General features: G+C 40.7%; 1 protein-coding gene across 3 annotated transcripts in view; it reads right to left on the reverse strand.

Moving 5' to 3' along the window:
• Positions 1-679: 679 nt before the first annotated feature.
• The window catches only part of BICC1 (BicC family RNA binding protein 1), a 270,972-nt gene continuing 247,385 nt past the window's right edge, over positions 680-24,266 (reverse strand). For 2 of the 3 annotated variants that reach the window (XM_074297058.1, XM_074297060.1), the window contains 4 exons: positions 23,502-23,658; positions 15,259-15,419; positions 10,134-10,233; positions 680-2,502 (listed from right to left, as the gene is read on the reverse strand). In XM_074297058.1, the coding sequence (XP_074153159.1) occupies positions 2,372-2,502; positions 10,134-10,233; positions 15,259-15,419; positions 23,502-23,658 (549 nt within the window). In that variant the 3' untranslated portion in view covers positions 680-2,371. Of the gene's footprint in view, positions 2,503-6,660; positions 6,741-10,133; positions 10,234-15,258; positions 15,420-23,501; positions 23,659-24,266 lie in introns of all 3 variants that reach the window. The other variant, XM_074297059.1, reaches the window with a different exon arrangement.

Below are 24,266 nucleotides of genomic sequence, written 5' to 3' on the forward strand. Positions count from 1 at the left end.
CAAATTGTCTCCTCAATTTTCTTTCCTTTCTTTAAGGCTAGGATTTCTCCATGAAAAAGTGTCAAGCAAGAATTTTTCATCCCATGTTTCCATTAAAAAAAAAAAACACAAACTCAACTACTGTAAATGCTTATCTTAATGTCTTCTGCTTAGAGCACTTGACAGTGGTTTATGTCCATTTTTAAAGTTCTGAATATTGAACATAAATAAGGCTTTACAGTACAGATGAATCCCAAGATTTCCTATGAGAAAGCATTTTTACAAATTTAATGCACTTGGAACCTGACTTGGGGGAGTGATGAAGGAATGAAAAGAGGAAAGGAAGGAAAAGAGGAGAGGAAGCAAGGAAGGGGGGGATGGATGGATGGATGGATGGATGGATGGAAGGAAGGAAGGAAGGAAGGAAGGAAGGAAGGAAGGAAGGAAGGAAGGAAGGAAGGAAGGAAGGAAGGAAGGAAGGAAGGAAGGAAGGAAGGAAGGAAGGAAGGAAGGAAGGAAGGAAGGAAGGAAGGAAGGAAGGAAGGAAGGAAGGAAGGAAGAGAGGGAGGGAGGAAGGAAGGAAGAGAGGGAGGGAGGAAGGAAGGAAGGAAGAGAGGGAGGGAGGGAGGGAAGGAAGGAAGAGAGGGAGGGAGGGAGGGAAGGAAGGAAGAGAGGGAGGGAGGGAGGGAAGGAAGAGAGGGAGGGAGGGAGGGAGGGAAGAAGGGAGGGAGGAAGGAAGGAAGGGAGAGAGGAACAGAAGGAAAGGAAAAGAAGGGAGGGAGGGAAGAAGGGAGAAAGGAAAAATGAAAAGAAAGATGGAAAGAAGGAAAATAGAGAGCAAGGGATTGAGAGAAGGAAAATTGAGAGAAGGGAGCAAGAGACAGAATTTAAGAGAAGAGAGATGGAGGGAGAGAGGGGGAGAAGGGAAGGAGAGAAGAAGGAAAGGGGTGTGAAAGAAATAGGGGGAGAGGGAGAGAAAGAGGCACATAGGCACATTTGGACTTTTTTTCTTCCATGTAAACCCTTACTAAGTCTATAGGAGGATGTCTGAAGAGAGACACAGGAAACATTGCCAGGTTTCGTGGACTTTCACAGTATCAGAATGTAATTAGGAGCTCTGACCACCGATGTTGTGGCCGTGGGTATTTCAAGCCCAGCCACGGTTGGAAAGGGCCCATCCTAAGACAACCAGCTTCCCCTGCCCCAGGTGAGTGTAAGCCAAACACCGCCTATGATTCCGGATACCTCACGCACGTGTTTGGTGCCTAAGAATCGCCTATGGAGCCAGCACTGTGGCCGCTGCTTCCCGTTATCACAGCATCAGTGCTGTCTTGTCGACTATCTGTTAAATAGAGTTGGGTTTGAGCTCCAGTCGCATGAATGCCATTCATTCTCTACCATATATTTTAGTAGGTCTCAGTTTCCTCTGTTAAGTACACTAATGCTTATAGTACCTAAAAATAAAAGTCTGATATAAATAAATGTCCTTTAGTGGCAGTATACTAAAAAAATAGCCCTTTGCCTTCAGACAACCATTAAAATCATTTCTTTTTGGCAATACAGGCAGCAGTTAAATATGAAGACTGCAAAGGATTAATATTGCAAGATCCATTTTGGTCTTTCATCACACTGATTACAGCTGAGCAAATTGCAGGGCTAAAGGTTTCTAGGATGCAAAACCTAAATGGACAGAATTGGTCCAGAACCAAGTGACCTGTTTTTATATCACTTTCCACCCTCCCACCCCGGCCACTCGCCATGAAGTTATAGGATAATATGCATAAAGATCATAATCTCGTACCATCAGCGGGAGAAATTTTATCTAGTAGGAACACATGGCTGAATTTGATTGGGGCCAATATATGAGTTGACATGAAAAAAAAAAAAAACGGGAGGGAGAAAAAAATAATTTCCACAGGAGAAGAAATCAGGACATGTAAAGTGCTGAAAGACCTCAATAATTATTTTTAAGCAGTACCAGAAAATTCCAACTTGATAAAAAAAAAATACAACCCAAACAACAAAAGAAAAAAAAATCCAAAAATCCACCCCCAAACAAAACACAAAAAAATCTCTGCTCTTCTGCATCTCAGATGTCAATTCTTTATCCTTCATTCAAAGTAAAAATTCAGTGCATATATTTTATAGGAAATAAAAAAACTAAACCCCTCTTATTATTATTATTATTATTGCAAATTCTGTCGAATCTATGTAAGAAAAAGCAATCCACATTTTGGTGTTCTGCAAGACGACAGATGAATGTTTCTTCGAAACGCTTTGGTCCTGGTCCCCAATGCCAAAGTGCTGAGGGTGATGTGCAGTGACAGCTGGTCGGCCACAGGATTCCTGTGTCCAACTCAAGAGTTATCTGGGGGAGAGCCAAGGCTCGGCGCTACCAGCGGCCGCTGACACTAGCAATGTCCGAATGATACTGACGAGGCAGCCTCCCACTGGCTCCTCCTTCCAGAGAAGAGGCTCGCGTATTGGGTGGTTCGAAAAGTTTCCTTCGGTTTTTATTCAGTTCTAAGGAAGACAGAGAGGAAAGGGGAGAAAGGAGAGTGGGGGAAGAACATGAATTAATTATCAAGATTTGAATCAAGATCTAAGGTAGCCTAGGAGACCTAGAACAGTCTGTTTTGTAGCATCTCACCCTGACACCAGGACTGTATTTACAGCTCAAAGTCTATTGAGAAAAGGCAAATTGTTTTGGTTAAAAAAAAAACAAAATCCACTGCCCAGTTAGAATATAAAGTAGTTCAATTACAATGGCGAAGGCTTGGCAACACAGAGTGGATGCTTGTTAGTCACAGATGCGAAAGTAACTCTCTGGAACCCAGAACAACAAATCAAAGAGCATCCTCTTCAGCGCCCTCCCCAACAGAGTCCTTGCGGAAGGGAAGGAAGGCGGGCAGACTTCACAGAAGATATGCATATTTAATAGGGTAGCTGGCACAGAGTTCTTGCATGACAGAGGAAATGAGAAACGTTATTAAAATTTTAAGGGCCAAGCATGTGATAATATTTGGACAGTTCGAGCCAAATATAAAAGGATGAGAAGTAGAAATGTACTCAGCAAAGAGGCAAGGATGGACTCGGAGAGAATCCTCACATTTTCAAAGCCCAGAATAGGATCCAGACCCCTGTTCTCACCCCCATCAACTGGTCACAAGAAAATCCTTTCAACTGCAAGTCTCTTTGTCTTCAGAAAAAAAACTTGATCAATTCAAACAAACAAGGGAATAATCACAGCAGTAAAGGCTGTCAACCCAAGAAAGTTCTTACTCCAAATGAACCTGACATCACCATTTTTCCATGAAATGACTTGGACTATTTATACATCCAAAGATTAGGTCAACAAATACATACATACATATATACATATATATATGTATATAGATATCTATATACATATATATGTATATAGATATAGATATAGATATATACTCACACACACTGTGTATTTGTATGTGTACACATCTATCTATATTATATAGATATACACATACATACACATCAAAAGTAGAAAACCATGAAAAGTTGACCTTGTTCCCAAACATGTGATTTCACAAGTAAGGGGAATTTTCAATAAGGAAACTCCATCTACCAAGGTTTATCCTTATCTTTTTTACAATCTGTTCCCTTAGAAGAGCTATCTGAAGCACTGAGAAGTTATGTGACTTGCCCAGAGTCACCCAGGCTCTGTCAGGGGTGGCTGTGCCTTGAGTTTAGAGTCTTCCTGACTTGAAGGCCAGCTCCCTGGATCCTTTATGCCTCATGGACTCTCATAGGCTATCATAAATAATAGAGACCAGAAAATAAGGCTTGGTTCTGGAAGGCAGAACTCTTCTGGATGGGACTTTTCCTCATCATTATGGTAAAAAATTACTCTCTAATTCCATGAAGCCCACCATTTGAACTCCTATTTAAGTTTTAAAACATTTCAGTCCCTCTCTCTCTCCATCCCAGGAAGACGGCCCACTGAATGAAGAAACAAATGAGGATTTTTATACAGCTAATCTGGCTTCAATAATGTTTTCATACAAATTGCTATTTTATCCATCGTAACAGGATAGATGCCCATTTGAAAAATAGTAGCCCTTAATATCGCAAGACTTGACTCGCTCCATCAGTAGATGGTAGGTTTGCTCATTTATGAAGTTAAGTCACCTCATGAGATGGCCAGAACGCATCTGGATTTGCAGATACTTTGCAATGACTCCTCCAGTTGGTGGGGACAGCTCATGGAGCTCAAGAACACGGCAAATCTGCCATCGCCTTCAAATACAAGAATTCAGTCTCATCACCCAAACCCTGCTTACAGTTAAGTTAACTAGCTGTTTAACTAGAGGGAATAGTATAGATTGCCTAGTTGAGACAGTGAGCTCCTTCTCGATGGAGATCTAGCTAAAGCTGCTTGGGTACTCGCTGGGGATCCTGTTAAAGGGATCCTTGTCCAAGCAAAGGAAGGGCCCTATGCCCTCCAAGGCTCCTCCTACCTCTAAGATTCTGTGATTTGGGCAGAAAGATCTATGGGATGATCATTAATTCTGATGTCTGCAGTTTGAGGGAGATGGGAAGCTTGGTATTGGTATCATAGGTCAGATTTTTTTCAATGTCCCTCCTACTCATTACACATAGAATAATTATAATGGTTATATAATATATATAAATATATAATATATAAATTATAATAGTAATAACCATAACTCACATTTCTGTGGCAATTTTAGAACTGCAAAACATTTAACACATTATTTCACTGGATCTTCATGACAAGTTACCTGTCCTTTTTATTTCCTATTTATGAATCCCAAGGTCTCTCAGGCAGGAGAGATTTAAATCCAAGTCTTCAGTCTACCATGCACTTTCTCTAGCTCATGATCCTGTCTCTCTAGAAGGCCTTTGGTGTTAGTTGAATGTGTGAATGAGTAGCTATATTATCTCATTGAATTCTACAAATTATCCTATGAAGTTAGGCTCACTACCCTTATTTTTCTTCCCATTTGACAGAAGAGGCAAGCTGAGGCACATAGATGTTAGCCGATAACTAATTTCCAAAGAACCAGGACAACCCAATGTCCTAATATTTCTGGAGCCCAGTTCTGTCAACATTATACGAGACAATCTCAAAAAATCTGAGATAACTGCTCCAAGAAGCATTTACTTACGTGAATGGCTTCCATTCCATTCACTGGGATCAGATAGGAAGTGAATATTAGGAGAAAGTCAAAGGAGATCATGTAAATAACATTATTATTATTTTTTTTGGTCAGCTGGAATATGACTAATCAGGAGCCTAGTATTGGGCAAACAAAGTTTCCATTCTATGATGTCTTGCCACATTTTTCCAAATGGCCCACAAAAAAACCAACTCAATTTAACTCTGAAGAAACAAAAGGAGACTGGCAGTATGGTACAGTGAGGGGGAAGAGAATATGCCTGTAGACATTCCCAATTCAGCTATTTACTTAACTATGAACTATTGAACTTTGAACAAATTACTTTCTGGGCCTCAGTTTCCCTGTCTGTAAAATGAGTCTTTGGGTCTAGATGACCTTAGAGATTCCTTGTGGTTCTAAGTCCTTCCTGCAGAAGCTTCAGATCTTCTGTCTCTCTCTTACGCACCCACACACCCACATATAAACACAATGATTTTAAATTTCCTTAGACACGTGGTGGAGAAAGCTCTTTCCAAGGAGCTGTAGGGTTGGCCAAGAGTGGAGCGCACTCCCTCTATCAATGAGGTACAGCTTTTTCACAGATTGTCCCAAGGACTAGAACTTGGGCTGAAAAAGCCATATATGGGGGGTCCAACTAGTACTTATATTGTCCCAAGAACTAGAACTTGGGCCGAAAAAGCCATCATCTGGGAGTCCAACTAGTACTTATGTTTAGCAAAGAGGTTATCACTTTATTGAGTAGAACATTAGCTCCTTGAAGCAGGGAACTGTTTCTATTTTTTCCTCTTTAACCCCAGCACAGTTACTGGAACATGGACACTTGGTACATTGGTTAATGATAGCTTTCCTAATGAAAGTAAAGAAAAATCTGCTTGCAATCCCTGTTCCTCCCTCATCTCCCAAAAAGAAAAAGAAACTACTTTGGAGACTAGTTATCTCACAGGACAGCGTGATGGCTCCTCGCTCCTTCCCCTCTCAGGCTTCCTTAGTCCTCCAGTACTCCCGGGAGGACAATTTTATACATCCAAGAGATGGTAGCTACCGCTATGCTCCAAGGGATATGTGGGGAGCAAAGCTCTAAGACCAGGGAGGATTATTTCTGCACTGCTTTCTAGCCTCGATTTCACAGACAGACAGAAAACGATCAAGTCCAACACTCTGTCATACATTGGGAAGCCCAGGAGGACAATTTAGTCCAGTCCAGAGGCTAAGGATATCACCTGAACAAACTACTACTGGCAGCTTGACGAGGAAATGCCACATCCCGGAGGCACCCAAGGCCAGCGCCAAGGGCTGGCGACCCCTGCAAGAAGCTCGGGTTCTCTGCATGCTAAATCCCCCCTCCACATACCAGAAGAAAGAAACAAAGTGCCCTTGAGTAGATCAGGCCAGATTAAGCCCTAACGATAAGCTACTTTTCTTTCATTTAAAAAAAGCCATTTCTTCCTAAGTATTTTTTTGTTTCCAGCAAAGCTGAGGGAGAGTTTGGGAGAATACCAACCTTTCGTCCTTGTATTTCCAAGGTTCACACAATCCTGGCCGCCCTCAGGATCTTGTTGCGCATCTGACCAGAGTCACAAACTAAAAGAATAGGGCGGGAGATGTTAGATCTAACTGAGGGCTGGGAGTGAAGCCTGTGCTTTTGCTGGGGCCCTATCTAGACAGGGGGCCACTTGCTCCCAATGTCCGAAATAGTGAGAATTTCCATTTTATAAGAAAATTTAAGTGATAAGCCAGATGATGATTTTAATTTGCTAACATCCCTTCTAGATGGAGATTTTCTTTTCCTTTAATTAACATGCTAAAAAAAAAAAGCATTCTGGCCTCAATTCTTTTGTAACCTGATACAATATTTAGAACTAGAAGGTTCCAATCCCTTTTTACAAAAGAGGAAACTGAGGCAGAAAGAAGTGCCTTGCCCAAGACTACAATGGCACAGCTGAAGTTTGGCCTACGTCTTCCCTCTGCACCTCCCACCATCCATCCTTCTTTCTAAATAAAAGGTCAAATTGGAAACATCTTCCTTTGAGGAACCAACTGTCGACTTTCAGGTGAGATGAAGCCCGCTAAACAAAGAAGCCTTTGGAATTCCGGCTTCTCGGGGAGGTGGGCGACAAAAGGAACGGCTAAGTTTATTTCTAAGTTCTGCACAAAGGAGAACAAATCACACTTTAAGGAAGTGTCTCCTTCATGCTGTCAGTGTGTTCAAAAACAGCATCTTATTCAAAGCCCTCCCTGTCCATCAGAAGCGGATGAGCACTTCGGAGCACTCCCTGGGCTGGATCACATAAGGCTCTCCCCGGCCATCCAAAAGCCAAGCTCTTTCCCCGATTGGTCTCTTTGGGGAAAGACACTACCATGGAGCTGTTGACCAGTTTGGGGACTGAGGGACCTCTGATGAAAGCATCCCATGAGCACCAGAGTCTGTGCCAGGGAGTTCTTCACTAAATTAAGTGATGACTTTCCCCTGGCATGTATCATGAGCAGAAACTCCGAAAACTTTCTGACCCCCCCCTCAATAAGTAGAATTTACGATAGCTCCTCTGGATTATTCCATAGAACAGCTGGGCTCCGCCAACATATTAGAAGCAGCAGAGCCGGGGTATGTAGCTAGTTTCATTGGCTTTCAAGGAGTGATCGAGTTAGCCTTCCAAAGTCACAAGAGGTGGGAAATGGCCACTCAATCCATTTTCTCAGCTCATTTCTGGCCAGAGGCTCCTCTTGGGGGCTCATTATATTTATTCCAAACCACAAAAGAAGTAAAAAGAAAGAAAGGAAGGAAGAAATGAAAGAAAGAAAACTCCTTACAGTCAAATAGGATCTTTTAAGAGAAAGTGAACGTTCTCTGTGTTTTCCTTCCCCGATGAAATGAAAATTACTGTTTAGACAAGACTGATGCTCTTCTTAGCAAGTGCTGATTCGTTTATGACATTTAATGGGATGCTCATACACTTTCAGAGGAGCACAGAGATAGCTTGAAGGGACTTAGGGAGCAATTAATACAGTTACCTTATTTTACGGAAGAGGAAACTAAGGCCCAGGGAGCTAACGGGACTTGTCCAAGCTCTCATAGCCAGGAAATGGCAGAGCTAATATTAGACCAGATATTCCCACTCCCAGCCCAGAGTCCATTGTCATTATTAGATCACAGACCTAAGGTGGAAAAGATCTCCCAGCCATTTAGTCCACCCCCTTAATTTTATAGATGAGGAAGATGAGACCCAAGTTTCTTGTCCAACATCACAAAGCTAGTATCAAAATCGGGATTGGAATCCATATCCTTCGACTCCTTCCCCTGTTTAGACCTCGAACATTTTACTACTCAACAACAGAGACTATTTCATTTTTGTTCCTAAATCTCTAGCACCTAGTAGAGCAGTACTACTCAACTGATCGAATATAAGTAGCCAGGTTTATGGAGATGCATTAAATGATCTATGTCATTACATATCCATTAACACTCTGTCATAATTGGTGAACTGAATTATTAAAATGCCTTGGTGACCTTTCCTGGCAGGTCAATAGTGGAAGCAGTGACCAGTGGGTTTACACTGACAATCATCCTAATACCAAGATCAAAATTTTGATTGCATACTCTGGCACCCTAAACCCCTCCATATACCAGAACTAAGAAAAAAACATATCTTTGAATAGATTAGGACACATCAAGTTCTAATGTTAAGCTATTTTTCTCTTTCATTTTAAAAAAACAATTTTTTTGTTTCCAGAAAAGCTGAAAACCCCTCTGAAACAACTTTCTATATAAAAGGTTCCCTTTGAAACAACTTTCCTCACTGTTTGGTCATGTATACATATACTGTATTTAATTTATACTCTAGCATATTTGACATGTATTGGTCAACCTGCCATCTGGGGGGGGGGGAGGGAGGGAAAAAATTGGAACAAGGGGTTTGGCAATTGTCAGTGTTGTAAAATTACACATGCATATATCTGGTAAATGAAAACTATTAAAAAGAAAAAAAAAAGAAACAACTTTCCTCAGTTTTTTCCTTCTCTTTGTGAGGGAAGACTCCTAGGTGGGAAGTTTTATCCTCCTGAACCCTTCCTAGGGAAATACTGAAAAATCGACCTTTTACTTTTCTCTGGCTCAATCCTTGATATCCCCTTCCTTACATCCTCCAAGTGCATTTAGAGGCTCTGCACTCAGCATCTAATACATTCCACCCACTCCCTGGAGACCTTCAAGTCAATGAACCAGCCAGCATGTGCTTTTGCTGGAGTGATGAAGGCCAGACTCGGTTCTCTACACTGATGTGCCAGAGTCTCTCCTGGGACATTCTGAGAGACAGTCTCTTTTTTCGTTCATTAGTGGCCACCACATCACCTTCCCATGGTCTTGTGATGCTGTACACTGGAACTCTAAATCACAAAGCTTTCAGACTACGACTTCGGTCAAGTCCCCAAACCTACTGATGAGGTTTTCCTGAGTTTTCTAGAGGCAATAACCTCTATTCAATTAGATTTAGTATGCAGCTCTGAAGCCCACTGTGTATAAAGAAGCTTGTGTTTCTTAAGTCCCTGCCCAGGACACAAAATAGCAACCAGGAAAAACACTGATAGTCAAATTTTCCAACATCTATCATTTTCCATGAAATTTTTTAAAAAAACATCTCCTTTTTTGGCATTTCTAAAAAGTTCTGTTACAAGGAAATCACTTTTTAAAGACAAGTGCTTAGATTTCAAGAATTAAGGGTTCTCGTGGCACATGACACGTTATCAATAACTGTAGCTCCAGAAGTTGCCACTGCTTAAAAAAAGTGAAGATGGAGGAGAACCAAATCAATGGCAGAATCTAGCCTGTGAACTCTGAATCTGAGCAGCCAGGACTGTAAGGATCCCCAGAGGAAGGTCAGGCATGGTTGGGTAGTCATTGCATCTCTGGAGGTGTACCCGCACCAATGAGCTTCCAGATCTAGGGACATCCTGGAACTCTGGTAGCTTTATCATAGTTACCTGAGATGGCGAGCAGCATTTTCCTTCTGGCCCCAAAAGTTGTAATCCCCAGCTCCTTTAAATCCTGATCTGTAAGGGTGAGGAATGTCTGAAGATCAATCTGTGGACATAAAACAAAGAGAAGCTCCATCAGCAACACTGGATTCATCCCCTTAAAGACTGGTCTTTAAATAATTGATTTCTTCAGGGGCTAGTTCTTCCCTCTCTCTCTTCCAAATTACTTATATTTGCTTTGGATATATTTTAAAATGTTATGTGTTTTTCCCCCTGACATAATATAAACTTTCTGAGGGCAGAGACTATTTCATCTTTGTTCCTAAATCTCTAGCACCTAGTTGAGTGTCTAGTAATAGTAGACATTTAATAATTTCTTCTTTCCAGTAGGTAGCACGATGGACAGAGAATTGGACTCATTCTATTGAGTTCAAATCTGGCCTCAGACATTTACTGACTATGTGACCCTGAGCAAGTCACTTAACCAAGACTGCCTCAGTTTCTTCATCTATAAAATGAACTAGAGAAGAAATAGCAAACCATTCTAGTAATTTTGCCAAGAAAACCTCAAAATAGGGCATGGGGAGTCAGACACCACTACAATCAGGAGTATATAAGTATACTCATTCTCTCCTGTCTTCCCCTTGATCTTGCTTGATGGATAGCACCATCCATCACCTTCAGTTCTAGCCGCACCAACTCTGTACAAAATAATTGCCCTACTGGATCATCTTGTGCAGAATTCTATCTCTAACATCAGCAGGAAGGAATATTTTAAAAGGGGGCATTGCTATGGTCAATAATTTAAGGGTACACTCCAAGGACTCTTAAATTCTCTAAACTAGCACTGAATAGACCTCGTGCTCATGAATTTATCATGAGCCAAATTATAATAATTTCTTGAACCAAATTATAATAAATGCTCTTAAGTGGCACCGACATTGTCAGTGGATGGCTATTCTAATTATACATCTTAATAAAGAGTTACCCTCCCCCCCCAAAAAAATACTTCTCAAATGCCTCAACTCAGGGAAGAGGTAAACCCAGGTTCCTAAAGGCAAAACTGGCCAAATTCCGGCTCTGAGAGGTCCTCCACCAATCATAAAATCAGTAAGCATTTATTAAGTGCCTACAATGTTCCTGGCAGTAAGTTAAAGAAACCAAATTGGAAAGCCTCACAATAGGAGACTGGCAATAGACTAGGTATATATATAGATATAGATATAGATATAGATATAGATATAGATATAGATATAGATATAGATATAGATATAGATATAGATATAGATATAGATATAGATATAGATATAGATATATGTGTGTGTGTGTTTTCTAAAGATAGTTTAGTTAAATATAGAAAGCTCTTGTGTGACAATATACAAAACAGATTGGAGCCTTTGACCTGGGATCTCACTAAGAAGATTAAATCCACAGGATTTTATTAAAGTAAGCAACAAAAAGATCTGGTTGTCCAAAACAATTTAGAGGATCTATCTATCTAACAACAAAAATTAGAACCTGTATATTTTAACACAAAATAGATACTATATTAAATATAATAAATCAATGATTATAAATATATAAAATATATAATAAATTACCATGTAGATTACATATGAAATATATCATAAAATATATCTTGTAATTACCATGTTATATATTAATATGTAAAATATGTAAATATATATAAGAAAATTTTAAAACAAAATAATACAAATATTTAACAAAGAGGTGCTAAAAACACATTACTATGATGAACCATGGGAAGGGAACTCCTAAGCTGAAGCAGAGAGCACACACAATTGGAACATGTATCCTGACAACAGTAAATTGACGGGAAAATTAAACAGTATTGCAAATGAAAGGAGATGACAGAAAATGAGTCATTGTGTCATTATTTCGTTAAAGTATATTTTAAATCAAAGTGCAACTTGTTTGCAGTTGGAAGTTTTTATGTAGGATTTCAATTCTTCTTTTGTTTCTTATATGAGACTATTATTAAGATACAAGAGCCCATCTCACAGAAACGATGGATATTGTGACAACGTTTTTAAGAGGGAATGGGATCTTGGGGGGAAAGTAGTTTAACTGTCATTCTGAGGACTGACAACAGTCAATTGTCATGGCTGGAGAGAGACATGAGAGACTGAAAGGGAAAAGAATAAATTTTTTCCTGAGAGACTGAATGACTTAAGTGTCAAGGAGAAAAAGCCTAAGAGACATTACTGAGAAGGTTTAATTCAGGATATTTTTGCAGAAGAGACACTATGGAGACTTCCTAAAGAAAATTACTGAGACACTTTGGCTGCCATCCTGAGAGAACTGAATTGTTGGATTGAGACGCAGTTGATGACTCTTCCACACAATATACTCTATTGAAATATTTAACCATTTCTCAGTCATGTTAATTGTTAACAAATTTGTTGTTAATTGTTGTTGTATAATTTGTTAATTATACAATCAGTGAGGAATCACTATCTAATTATTAGGGCAGATTTACAACTTATAGTAAGAAAATATATTTTAAAATGTCCTAAGATAAAAAAAGATAGAGAGGATTTGGATCCTCACTGATAGAAGAATAAAACCAAGAGTTCAAAGTATCAAACTCAAGCATTATATGCCATAAATAGCTGACCAATTTTCAATTTGCTAAAGTACAAAAACAAAAAGTTTTCAAAATTCAGTTCCACTAATTGTATCTTTCCTTGGTTATTCAGACATTACTTCAAGCTCATACAGAGCAGAGGTCACACTTATAGCCTACACTGCTTCTGAGGTTTGGCTCAACCAAATTAAAATGGAATCTCTATCTGATTTTAATGTGTTGATGTATTAATAAAAAATAATAAATCACCATATTTGGCTTTCTAAATCAATCTGCAGGCCACGGGGACACTTAGGAAAGGCTTGATGATTCCTATTTCTATCTGAATTTTATATCACTACTCTAGAATATCTCCAGGTCATTAGGGATCGATGTGCAGGTAACAAGTTTGCCTTGATTAATCCGATTCTGGAAAGAGAACTTGTTCTGGATTGTCACAGGCTCTATCACCTCCAGAGTCAAGTCCTGTAAGCTGGTTATCTCTTCCCTAAGCAGGTCTCAATGAAATCTTCATTCTATTCTTCCCCAGAGGTGGAATAAAACTTAAGGAAAAAAATGAAAAACACCCAGAGCATCATTCGATGCCATTTAAACTCTGACCCTGACACAACAAGGGGTTTTATAAATCATCGTGCCTTCTTCGGCTGAATTTCTTCTAAAAGAAATCCCCAAATACTCAGCCCAGGAAGATAAGAATTCACAAAATGGACTTTTAGATCTAGAAAGAATCTCAGAAACCATTTATAAAGGCTAATCTTTAAAGGGTGTTGATGAAAATATTGCCATCTTTGAATATCGTTGGTGAGCTGAGCTTTAACAGATTTCCTGAAGGAAAAAAGCAAGCCGACGCCCTGAAATGTAATACGTTCTCTCTTCATAAAGTCTCTCCAACAAAGGAAGGAAAAAATACTGAGAAATTAAATTTAATAATTTATCGAACTATGTAACCATGAAGTGAATTTGCGGCACGAAGCTGGGCTATAAAAATCTAGGCTTTCTCACTGAGAAGCACACAGCTGGGAATTGCTGACTCAGTCAGCTATTTTCTCAGAAGCAAAATGATAAAATCGGCCATGTCTGAACTAATATTTGACTCCATCGGTGAGGACGGAAGAGCAGAAGTCCCACAAATGTTCTACCTACACCCCGAGTGGTCCTTCCAGGGTCTGCTTACACAGCAGCATGGAGGAGGGACAGATACCCACAGGATGACCTTGGAAAATGGCCACAGCTCATGAAGTCAGAATGAAGCCGGTGCCATTTTGTCCCACAGGATGTAGAAACGCCATCATGCAGAGGAGCAAAGACAGTGTTCCTAATGAAACAGGAGTTTTGGGGGATCCCTAATGCTTTTAGGATAAAATATAAAGAGAGCCTTTGTAAAGGTCTTCATGATTGGCTCCAGATGACTATTCCCAGTAACTCTGTCTCTGTCTCTCTCTTTCTGTGTCTGTCTCTCTTCCTCTCTCTATTTCTCTCTCACACACACGTATGTACATATGTATGTATTTATATATGTATATGCACATGTGTATCATGCCCTTTCATTCACTCTAGGTCTCATCCAAACTGGACAACTTGATGCTTCCCATGTACAAAGCTACCATCATGTTTTTGTATAATCATCCTCCTGTGCGTAGAATGCTTTGCTCATCGCCTCTGGAAGAAGCTTCTTTGAATCTCCAGTTATTCATATTTATCTGGCCATTCTTTCCCAAGCTACTTTGTATTTCTTTCATCTATGGTTTACAGTCACTGATCATCTAATAGAAGATAAGCTCCTTGATGACAGGGAATTTGTATTGGGAATTTTCTGTTCAATTTGCATTTTTTGGTCATTCTGAAGGTGCTTTTTCCCATGAAGAAGGAAGTCAGTGGGGCACAGAAAATGGTGGAAAGGACTTTGGTGGAACTCTTTTGCCAGACAACTTGTATAACGTACTTGTGCTTGGCGAGTGACCACAGAAGGCAGTCGATTAAAAAGGAAATTTCTGAAAACCTGGTACAGCCCAAGCACCAGCCAGGAAAAGTGATGGATCTGGACCTTTGCCTTATCCCTCTAGATCATACATTCTTAACCTGGGGTCTGTGGACTTAGATGGGATATCTTTCTATTTATATAAATATATAATATATCTATATAAATATATCTATGTAAATATAGATAGATATAGGTACAAATTTGTTTATTTATTTATTTCCCCTGGCTTTTGTTTTTTTTGTTTTATAACTCTATGTATTTTATCTAACTGAAAACATTCTGAGAAGGTATAGGCTTCTTCAGTCTGATAAAGGACTTCCACAGCAAAGAAAGACCCAGAACCCAGAACTGAGGAGCTGATTTGAGAATTTCACTCAACAGGCATTGATTAGACCCCTATGTATACCAGGTTTGGGGCAGAACTGAAACTGTCCCTGTCCTTGACATCTTATATTCTATAGAAGGAGATGATATGTATTAAAATAAACATATGCAAAGTATTCAGATGCTTTACAAACAAGTAGAAAGCAAAAAAGACTGACCTCCTGCTGCTGGAACACGTCGGTGTATTTACCCAGTCCAAGCTTGCTGAAGAGCTCGGGGAGGTCAGATCCCTTGAGGGAGCTATTCAAGCTACAGCCATTGCTTCCGATCAGCGAGGAAATGCAGTCCATATAGTTGCTGCTGCTGAGATAGTGTTCGGCTAAGAGGAGGAAGAAGAGGATGGGGGAGAGAGACACAGAGACAGAGACACAGAGAGAGAGACAGAGAGACAGACACAGAGAGAGACAGAGACAGAGACAAAGAGGCAGAGCAAGAGACACAGAGAGAGACAGAGAGAGAGACACACACACAGAGACAGAGACACAGAGAGAGACAGAGAGACAGAGGCAGAGCAAGAGACACAGAGAGAGACAGAGAGACAGAGGCAGAGCAAGAGACACAGAGAGAGACAGAGAAGAGAGAGAGAGAGACAGAGAGAGAGAGAGACAAAAGAGTGCAGAGCAAGAGACACAGAGAGAGACAGAGAAGAGAGAGAGATGAGAAGAGATGAGAGAGAGAGAGAGAGAGAGAGAGAGAGAGAGAGAGAGAGAGAGAGAGATAGAGAGAGAGGCTTGATATTAAATAATTAAATACCATTGGACATTTAAAGTATGCTTTAATAAAAAGTTATAATCATCCACATATTTCTGCTCCCCATTTTCAGCTGACAAGAGTATCAGCCCACTAGAATATAGAAAACTGTGACCCACAGTAAGCTGGCTTTTCATTAGTGGCATGCTGGTTATTGCTCTCAGGAAGCTCTTGTCATTTAAAAGGTTACACTTGGGAGCCAGTAATTCAACCACAAAACATCTGCAGTTATAGTAATTAATCATATTCTCACCAGGCATTCAGAAATATTAATTCTTTAATTTAAATTTAATTTAAAGATGGGTTTGGGAGAAAAAAAATCTGAGTTACAATGGAAGTTGGGGTATCCCTGGAGATAAAACCAAAAGACCGAAATCCCAGATTCCTTCTGAGAGACACAATGGCCCCAATAACCCAATCTAGTTTTCTCTGGGGTTTGGGGATTTCCATAGAATCAGAAGCTACCATATTCCCTTCACAAGACAAATCTTCAGAGACAGACAGTTGCATCCTCCACGGAGATGCCAAATAGATATTCCTTTAGGTCTAACTATTTCACTCTTTAGCTCAAGAAGCTCCAGTAGCCCCCCAGTACTTTTAGACTAAAAGGCAAGTTCTTTGGTTTGACCTTTAAGGCTCATGATGGTCTGGCTTCAGCACCTTTCCAGCATGGCTTGGTATTTCCCTTCTCAGACTTTATATTCCAGTCAGTGGGATCTACCTGCTCTTCACTACAAGGAAATGGCAAGTGTTGGAATAATGGTTTCACAGTCATCAATTCAAATCCTCCTTGGGATGTTCCATATAAATATGCCAGGGGACAAGTGACTTAATTTCCTCTGCACCTCAATTTCCTCATCTCCAAAAGAAGCTTGGAGATAGGACCCCTCAGATCCTCCAACTCCTGTCTTGTGATCTTGTGATCTCCCATCTCCAGATGTTTGTACAAAGGGTCATTCATGCCTGGAATGCACTCACTCTTAAGACGACCCAACTTTAAGATCCAGCCCAATTTCTGGTCTCTCCTGCAGGATGAAATGTATTCCCTCTGTATATAGCTTGTGCTGACATATTCTTTGAACGCATTATTAATCTCTCAAAGTGGGGGGTGTTTCATTTTTATTTTTATATTTTCAATAGCTGGTCTAGTAGCTGATCCATAATAGGTACATGCTGAATCAAACACACAAGACACTTTTGGCATGCCAGGGGCCTCTGGCCCAATCCATTCCTGAACAAGAACCGCCATTGCAATGTACTCAATGAATGTTCATCCGAGGTCCACCTGTCCTGGGGCAAAGGGGTCCATTCTTTGAAAGTCTTGATATGTTAAGAACGATTTCTCTGGCATTGAGCTCGTTTGACCCTTTGTGAAAATTCCACCTATTGTTCTTAAGTTCGAACCTAAGACTCTCTTTTACAGTTTTCTTAGAAAAGATTAAGCAAAGTAAGTCCAATCCTTCTTCCACTTGAGAATCCATCAAATGTTTGAATTCAGCCATCTTGTCTTTGTGAATCAAGCACCTGACCTGCAGCCCAGACTGCTCCAGAGCCACTGGTGGCACAAGACACTATGAAGGGTGGACTGTGCTTTGAGCTAAGTTTTCTTGTGGACCCTTTGGGACAAATGGACCAAGCACTTAGTTTGTGCTTACCCCTTCTTCTGAATTCATCATAGCAAAGACCCTGTCTAGCTGGTTTTTTAGGAAAGACAGATAATCACATTTAAGTCCTTCCCTCACTCAGTATTGGACATTGTCATGCAAGACGGAGTCTTGTGCAAGTCTGTGAGAAGATTCCTGTTACTTCTTCTGGCAAAGTATCTGAAGAGTAGTCTTAGTCCTTCATTCCCCCTTTAAATCATCTCAAATATCCCTAATTTTGGATACCTCCATCTTGCTGCTTTTATTTACCAAAACAGTTACTGCTCTTGCTGTTGTTTGTCCTTCATCCTCGAGGACCAGGACATCAGGGTGAGGATGTCAGGGCATGAAAATGAATTGGATTTATAGGAGGAAGAGCAAGACACAGATCAGGATGACAAGAGATGCTGGATGCCCGACACTTCTGAATATCAAACATGAAAAACAGAGAAGCCCAATCTCAATGGCACCAACGATGATGATGATGATGATGATGATGATGATGATGATGATGGACACCTAGCCTTTATTAATGCTGTAATGTTCACAAAGTACTTTAATATATGTAATCTCACTGAAGCTCACAGCCACCTTGTTAGTTTCAAATAAGGTAATATTTGTAAAACACTTAGCACGGTACCTGGTACATAGCGGCTGCTTAATAAATTCTGGTTTCCTTCCTACTAGAGGCATAATTACTCCATTAAAGATGAAGAAACTGAGGTCACATGGCTAGTGTTGGAAACAGAATTCAGACTATTTTTAAAGGCACATAGGATTATCGTAATGGAGCTAGAAGAAAGTCAGTAGTCATCTAGTCCAATGCTCTCATTTTACAGCTCAGTAATAGCTTCAGAGGGGCTATGGTCACACAGCCAGTAGCATCAGAGGGTGGGCTTCAAGCCCATGGATATCCTGCCTCTGAGTTCAATATTCTTTCCATCCCAGCACCCTGTTAAGGCAAATAAATGACTGTATCCATTGAATCATTCTTTAATTTTAAGAATCCTCTCATCTCCTTCAGTCTTCATTAATGCATTGCTGAGCTTCCCTCAACGAGGCAATTATTAGCACAGTCTTTTTTCCATTTGTATGAGAGGATCCTAGGGGGTCGACTGGACTTCGAGTTCAATTTGAGTTAATGGGATGATGTGATAACCCCAAAAGGCTGCCGTGAGAGAGCAAGAAAGTCCTGTGGTGCCCAGCTGGGCAGGTTTGCACACTGCAGGGCATAAAGTGGATATTGCCTTACCAAGTGTTTACTTAGGGCCTAGAAACTAGTAGGTACTGAATATTTACTTGTTAATTGAATGGCTGATCATTCTACTGCACTGGGCCCTGACCAGATCCAATCTGAGAATGCTGTTTAGTTCAGGATTCCTTAATTCAAGGAAGGCATTGAAAAATTGGTGAATTCCTGGGTGACCAGGATGTTGAACCACTCTGAGTTAATGCCATTCGGGAAGAAGTTAAAGGAACAGAATTTTCCATAAGAGAAGGGAAAATGTTGCTGGGGCATGATAGTGGACCTCAAGTGTCTGAAAGTCTTATCAGCTAGGAGAGCGGTCATACTTTGTTTTCCCTCAAAACAAAATAGGAATGATGGAAAGGAACTGGACAGAGTTCTGCCGAGAGCAAGGACAAAAACGGTCCCCCAGAAGCCACCAGAAAGTGCAATGGGACACCTCCCGAAGGCTTTCCTTATTTGAGGCTTTCCACCCAAAATTCAATAGCCTTTTGTTGTGGATACTTTAATAAGAACTCCTTTTGAGGTTTGGATTAGAAGTGATGGCACTGGCAGTCTCTTCCGGCAGTGGGACTGGTGCTCACTGAAGATGACCACAGCCCTTTGGGTGTTGGAACACTGTCAGAGTTCTAGCCCCAGACTCGCCCATCTTTTTGGAGACTGGCATCAGACCCCTCCCAACTCTCTCCTAGAGCCAAAGTCCTAAAGGTGCAGTTAGGTAACCAAAAAGAGCAAGGGGACAATCAGAATTGGAAGGGTGACTCATTTCCTTTTCCTGCTCCTGCTTTCCTCATCTGTAAAAGGAATGGGTTGGATGAGATGATCTCCAAGGACATGCTCTAAGTCTAACCCCATGATGATCCTCTAGCCACTGCTCCGATGATCTGCTTGAGAGGAGAATGGACTTGGTACACTGGTATTTTTTAAAACAGGAAAAGTTAGCAGCTTGTCGAGTTAAATACACTGGCTTGTCAGATTCTTGGTTACTGGTAAGACGCTCCATCCTAATTAGGAGCCAACAAGACTCTGCGGGCATCTCACCGGGGACCTGACAGGATTCAGCCAGAGAAGACAGCCATACCCTCACCATCACCTGCACTTCAGAATCCGGGAGCCAGGTCGGGAGCATGCACTTTAACAAGGAGGGTTAATGAGGAATGAGGCAGAGAAAGCTCTCTGAAGACCCTCAGATGGGATCAGTTCTTCCCCGCTGAAGCTCCACGTCCTCACAGAAAGCAGTGCTCCAGAGTGAGTGCCCGCTGTAGCTCCAGCAGCATTTGCTAGTTTGACAGTCATCACTGTGAGCTCTCCTGGGAATATGGGCCATCCAGTGTCTGGCCATTCATTTGTTTAACAATAATTCCCATTTCTCTGTTACTTTAAGCTTGCAGCAGAGCAGCCTCCTTGCTGTAACTCAGTGAGGTGGTGGAATTCCATCCTCTCCTTTCTATTAGTGAGGAAACAAGCCTCGGAAAGGCTGCTACTTGTCACATGGGGAGTAAAGTGTCCGAAGAACCTAGTCTAGCAATCTGCCCACTGGTCCTTAGGGAGGAGCCCATGGCCCTCCCAAGGGAACTAGGGCCTGTGGCAGATTTCAGGAGATCTGTGAAGTTGCATGGGAAGGAAAAAATACATTCATATATTCAGTCATCTCTAATTAAGCATTTCTTTCCATTTTTCCATAAGAAGATTCTCAGAAAGGGTCTTTCTCCTCAAGGAGGCCGTGATACACAAAAGCTGAAGTGCTTCTGGACTCTAACAAGCCCCTGTTACTAATGTTAACAACATAAAAAGCTTATGTTCCCACAGGGCCGTGGCTTACAAAGCAAGTGCTACGCACATACTATCTCATCATGCTGCAGACTGTTCAGGGTGGGCCACGACTAATGACATTTTAAGCTCGCTGTTTAATGCCAGCACCCAAATGGCAGAATCCTTAAAAGGGATGGGGAGAGGAAGTCGCAACTCCTTAAACAGAATGTTTTTCCATTAGTTAACTTAACTCCCTTTTGCTTCCCTCTTGTCCAGTCTTTGGCAGAAAAACACAGAGAAATCACCCAGATCAGTCATACAATGTTCTTTCATGGACTTTGAGATCTGTGTTTTCTTCAGAATAAAACTATTTTCACTTGCTTGTCCTTGAATGAACCCTAATTTCCAAATATCTAATTTACTTAAAATACATATATATATTTATATATATGTATATGTGTGTACATGTGTATATATACATACATATATGTGTGTACATGTGTGTATATATATACATATATATTTGTGTGTGGATACTTATATATATATATACATACATATGTGTGTGTGCGTGTGTGTATATATGCCCAGTACTCCATCATTTAGCCTGCATAATGACAGCCACAGAAATGTAATGTGCATCCTTTATTGGAACCAGATGGTTCAAGCTCATATTCATGTCTCTCTACCAACTATCAACCCAGCATCCATTCAATCTCCCCTTGAGAGGCAGTCAGAAGTCAAGTGAAGAAGGATTTTTTAAAAGCTCTTATTATGTTCTAGGCACTGAATACAAACAAAAGGAGAAAGAAAGGCAATTCCTGCCTTTTATATTCTGAAGATGCAGTGGACGGAGGACTCAACCTGGAGGAAAGAAGATCCAAGTTTCAATTCTGCTTCAGACACTTACAATCTTTGTGATTCTGAGTGGATCACTTCACCGCTGCCTGCCTCAGTTTCCTCAAGGATCAGGTGGGAATAAGAGCAGCATCTATCTTGCAGGGTTGTTATGAAAATTGAGTGAGGTGATATGAGTAGTGTTTTCCAGATCATAAAACTCTCTAGAAATGCTGATAATTTACGACTGGATCAGTTCCAAGAGGCAGCTTAAGACAATGCAAAGCATGCTGGGTTGAAAGTGGGAAAAGCTGGGCTTATCCATCTTCTGTTACCATCTGCGTGCAGATTCAGTCGTTCTCAGGGTCCCTTCTCTATCATCAGACAAAGAATCTGAGGAGTGGATAACCCCTCTCCCCCTATCAAGCCCATCTCTTTGGCATCCCTGAATAATCCAAGTTCACTTTTGGCTCCTGGCTCTTTTTGTTCCTTTTCTCTCACAACCCGTTTCTGTTGATCCCCAGCCTAGTGCTTGAAGGGCTGGCTACCAGACACATCTTCTCTCCATGAGACCCAAATGACTGACCCTTCCCATTTCTTGCTGGCAATAACATTATGTTCCATTCAGTGCTACAGCTCTTCCCAACCAATGAACACTGACTTAGTTTCCAAGTCTCTGCTGCCACAAAGAGCATGGCTGTGCTTGTTTGGGCAAATATGTGGCCTTTTTTTGTTCCTTCTTTAGACAGCCCCTTCACTGGAGAAAGCAGAGGCCGCGAGAAGGGAAGAGATTGGCAGAGGAAGTATGAACTGTAAGGAGTGCCCAGAAGGTGGGATTCCTGAACCACAGAAATGGTAAAGAAGGCTAGAAAAGCAGGAAGGGGCAAGGCCACAAGGGGCTTCAGAGGCCAAACAGAGACATTATTTTTAACCCTGAAGGTAACAGGAAGACACTGGAGCTTTATGAGTACTGCACTGAGATAGTCCAACCTGAGTGTTAGGGAAATCATCACCAGAGGGAGGAGAGATACCTCCCCTTCCCAGAAGCTATGGCAGGAGTCCAGGTGTGAGAGGATCCAGGCTATTTGAGAGGAGAGCCCTGGGAAGTCAAGGAGGGATTAAGAAAGCCAGTTTCAGAGAGGAGGGAACTTAAAATACTTGGATTGCTCAAAAAGGGCCCCAAAGGAACAAGTCTCTCTGTAGCAGCATCCCAGTGGGTTATCTTTGGTCCTCAAAAGCTAGGACCTTGTTCAGCCTGAGTGTGTGAGAGAAAATGAATAGGCAGCAAGAACTGAGGGGAGGCTCCACTGGGGCTTCAAAAAAGAAAAGCTTTGCTGTAAACGAATGAAAAATCAGCTAAGTGTCTACAATGTGCAAGGACTGTGCTAAGCGATGAGGAAACAAAGAGATTTTAAAAATCAAAAGGAACAGGGCAGCTACAGTGGATAGAGCACCAGCTCGGCAATCAGGAGGACCTGCCTTCAAATCCGGCCTCAGATACTTAACACATCTTAGCTGTGTGACTGTGAGCAAGTCACTTAACCCCAATTGCCTCAGCAAAAAGAAAAAAATCAATAGTCCGTGTTTTCAAGGAGCTCACCCTTTAATTGGAGGAGACAAGATATAAAAGAAAATGCAGCTATGAAAAAATGAATACAAGTGATAATATTATAAAAAAATTACTCATGCATATATACTGTGGGAAAAAAATTCTAAATAAAAAAAAAGAAAATGCAGCTATAGGGTAGAAGAGAAAGTCCAGAAGCCCTTAGAAAAGAAGCAAGGAAGTATATCTGGAGCAAACCCTATAGAAAATTCTGAAAACAGAAAACTTACTCAAATAAAAGCATCTCAGAGGAAAACCATGTTCTTGGTGAATAAAGACTTCATAATAAAAGCAACTTAGTTAAAATATAATGAAAAAAGTAAAGATATTACAAAAATTTCTCAAAAGCTCCTGAAACAAGAATGGAGCAACTCCAAGAATGTCCAAATTGTTCAGAAAAACAATCAGAGAATACAATAAAAATATCAAGTAAATAAAGATAGGGATGAAAGCACATGAGGAAGAAATCAACAAATCTAACAAGTGATTAGAAAATACAGGGGAAAAAAAAAAGAGAAACCCACTTCACAGACTAAAGATGAAAGCCAGAGTAAAGTCGAAACTTACTTGATTTGTTTTGCTTGCGTTTGGGGCTCCCAAGAGAAGTTGTAAATTCGCTGTGAGGAGTAGGGCCAATTCCATTCCGATCTCTCCAGTTATCAGATTCACTTCCACTTCCCAGGTGTTCACGACTGTTGGACCGTGAGAGAGACATTGATGATCCCTGCGATTAAAAAAAGAGTCCAAAGAAAGACAATAAGGAGTAAATTAATTTGTAGGTTGAGGGAAAGGGGGATGGAGAAGAAGAGAAAACTACAACTCACAGAAGATAAGTTAACTTTTATTATGGAATTAACTTCCTGAAAAATCTTAAAAATCTAGTCCTGTCCTAAGGCATGGATGGTGAGATTGTGAGCTGATCCAAGCATCCTAGAGACCAACTGGAAGCTATATCCAAAGGGCTATAAAATGCATAATCTCTGATCCAGCAATGACATTTTAAAATCTATATCCAAAGAGATCAAAGAAAAAGAAAAAGGACCTATTTGTTCAAAAATATTTACAGATCTTTTATGATGGTAAATAAAAAATTAGAAATTGAGGGGGATAGCCATCAATTGGGGAATGGCTGAAGAAGTTGTGGTATATGATTGTAATGGGTGCTGTTGTACTATAGAGAAAGAAATGGTTTCAGAAGGGAAGATGGCATCAGAAAAACCTGGGAAGATGTACATGAACTGATGCAAAGTGAAGTGAGCAGAACTAATAGAACGCTGTACACAGTAACAACAATATGGTACCATGCTCAATTGTGAATGACTTAGCTGTTCT

The sequence above is a fragment of the Sminthopsis crassicaudata genome, chromosome 2 (genome assembly GCF_048593235.1).
Source record: "Sminthopsis crassicaudata isolate SCR6 chromosome 2, ASM4859323v1, whole genome shotgun sequence".
Classification (NCBI taxonomy): domain Eukaryota; kingdom Metazoa; phylum Chordata; class Mammalia; order Dasyuromorphia; family Dasyuridae; genus Sminthopsis; species Sminthopsis crassicaudata.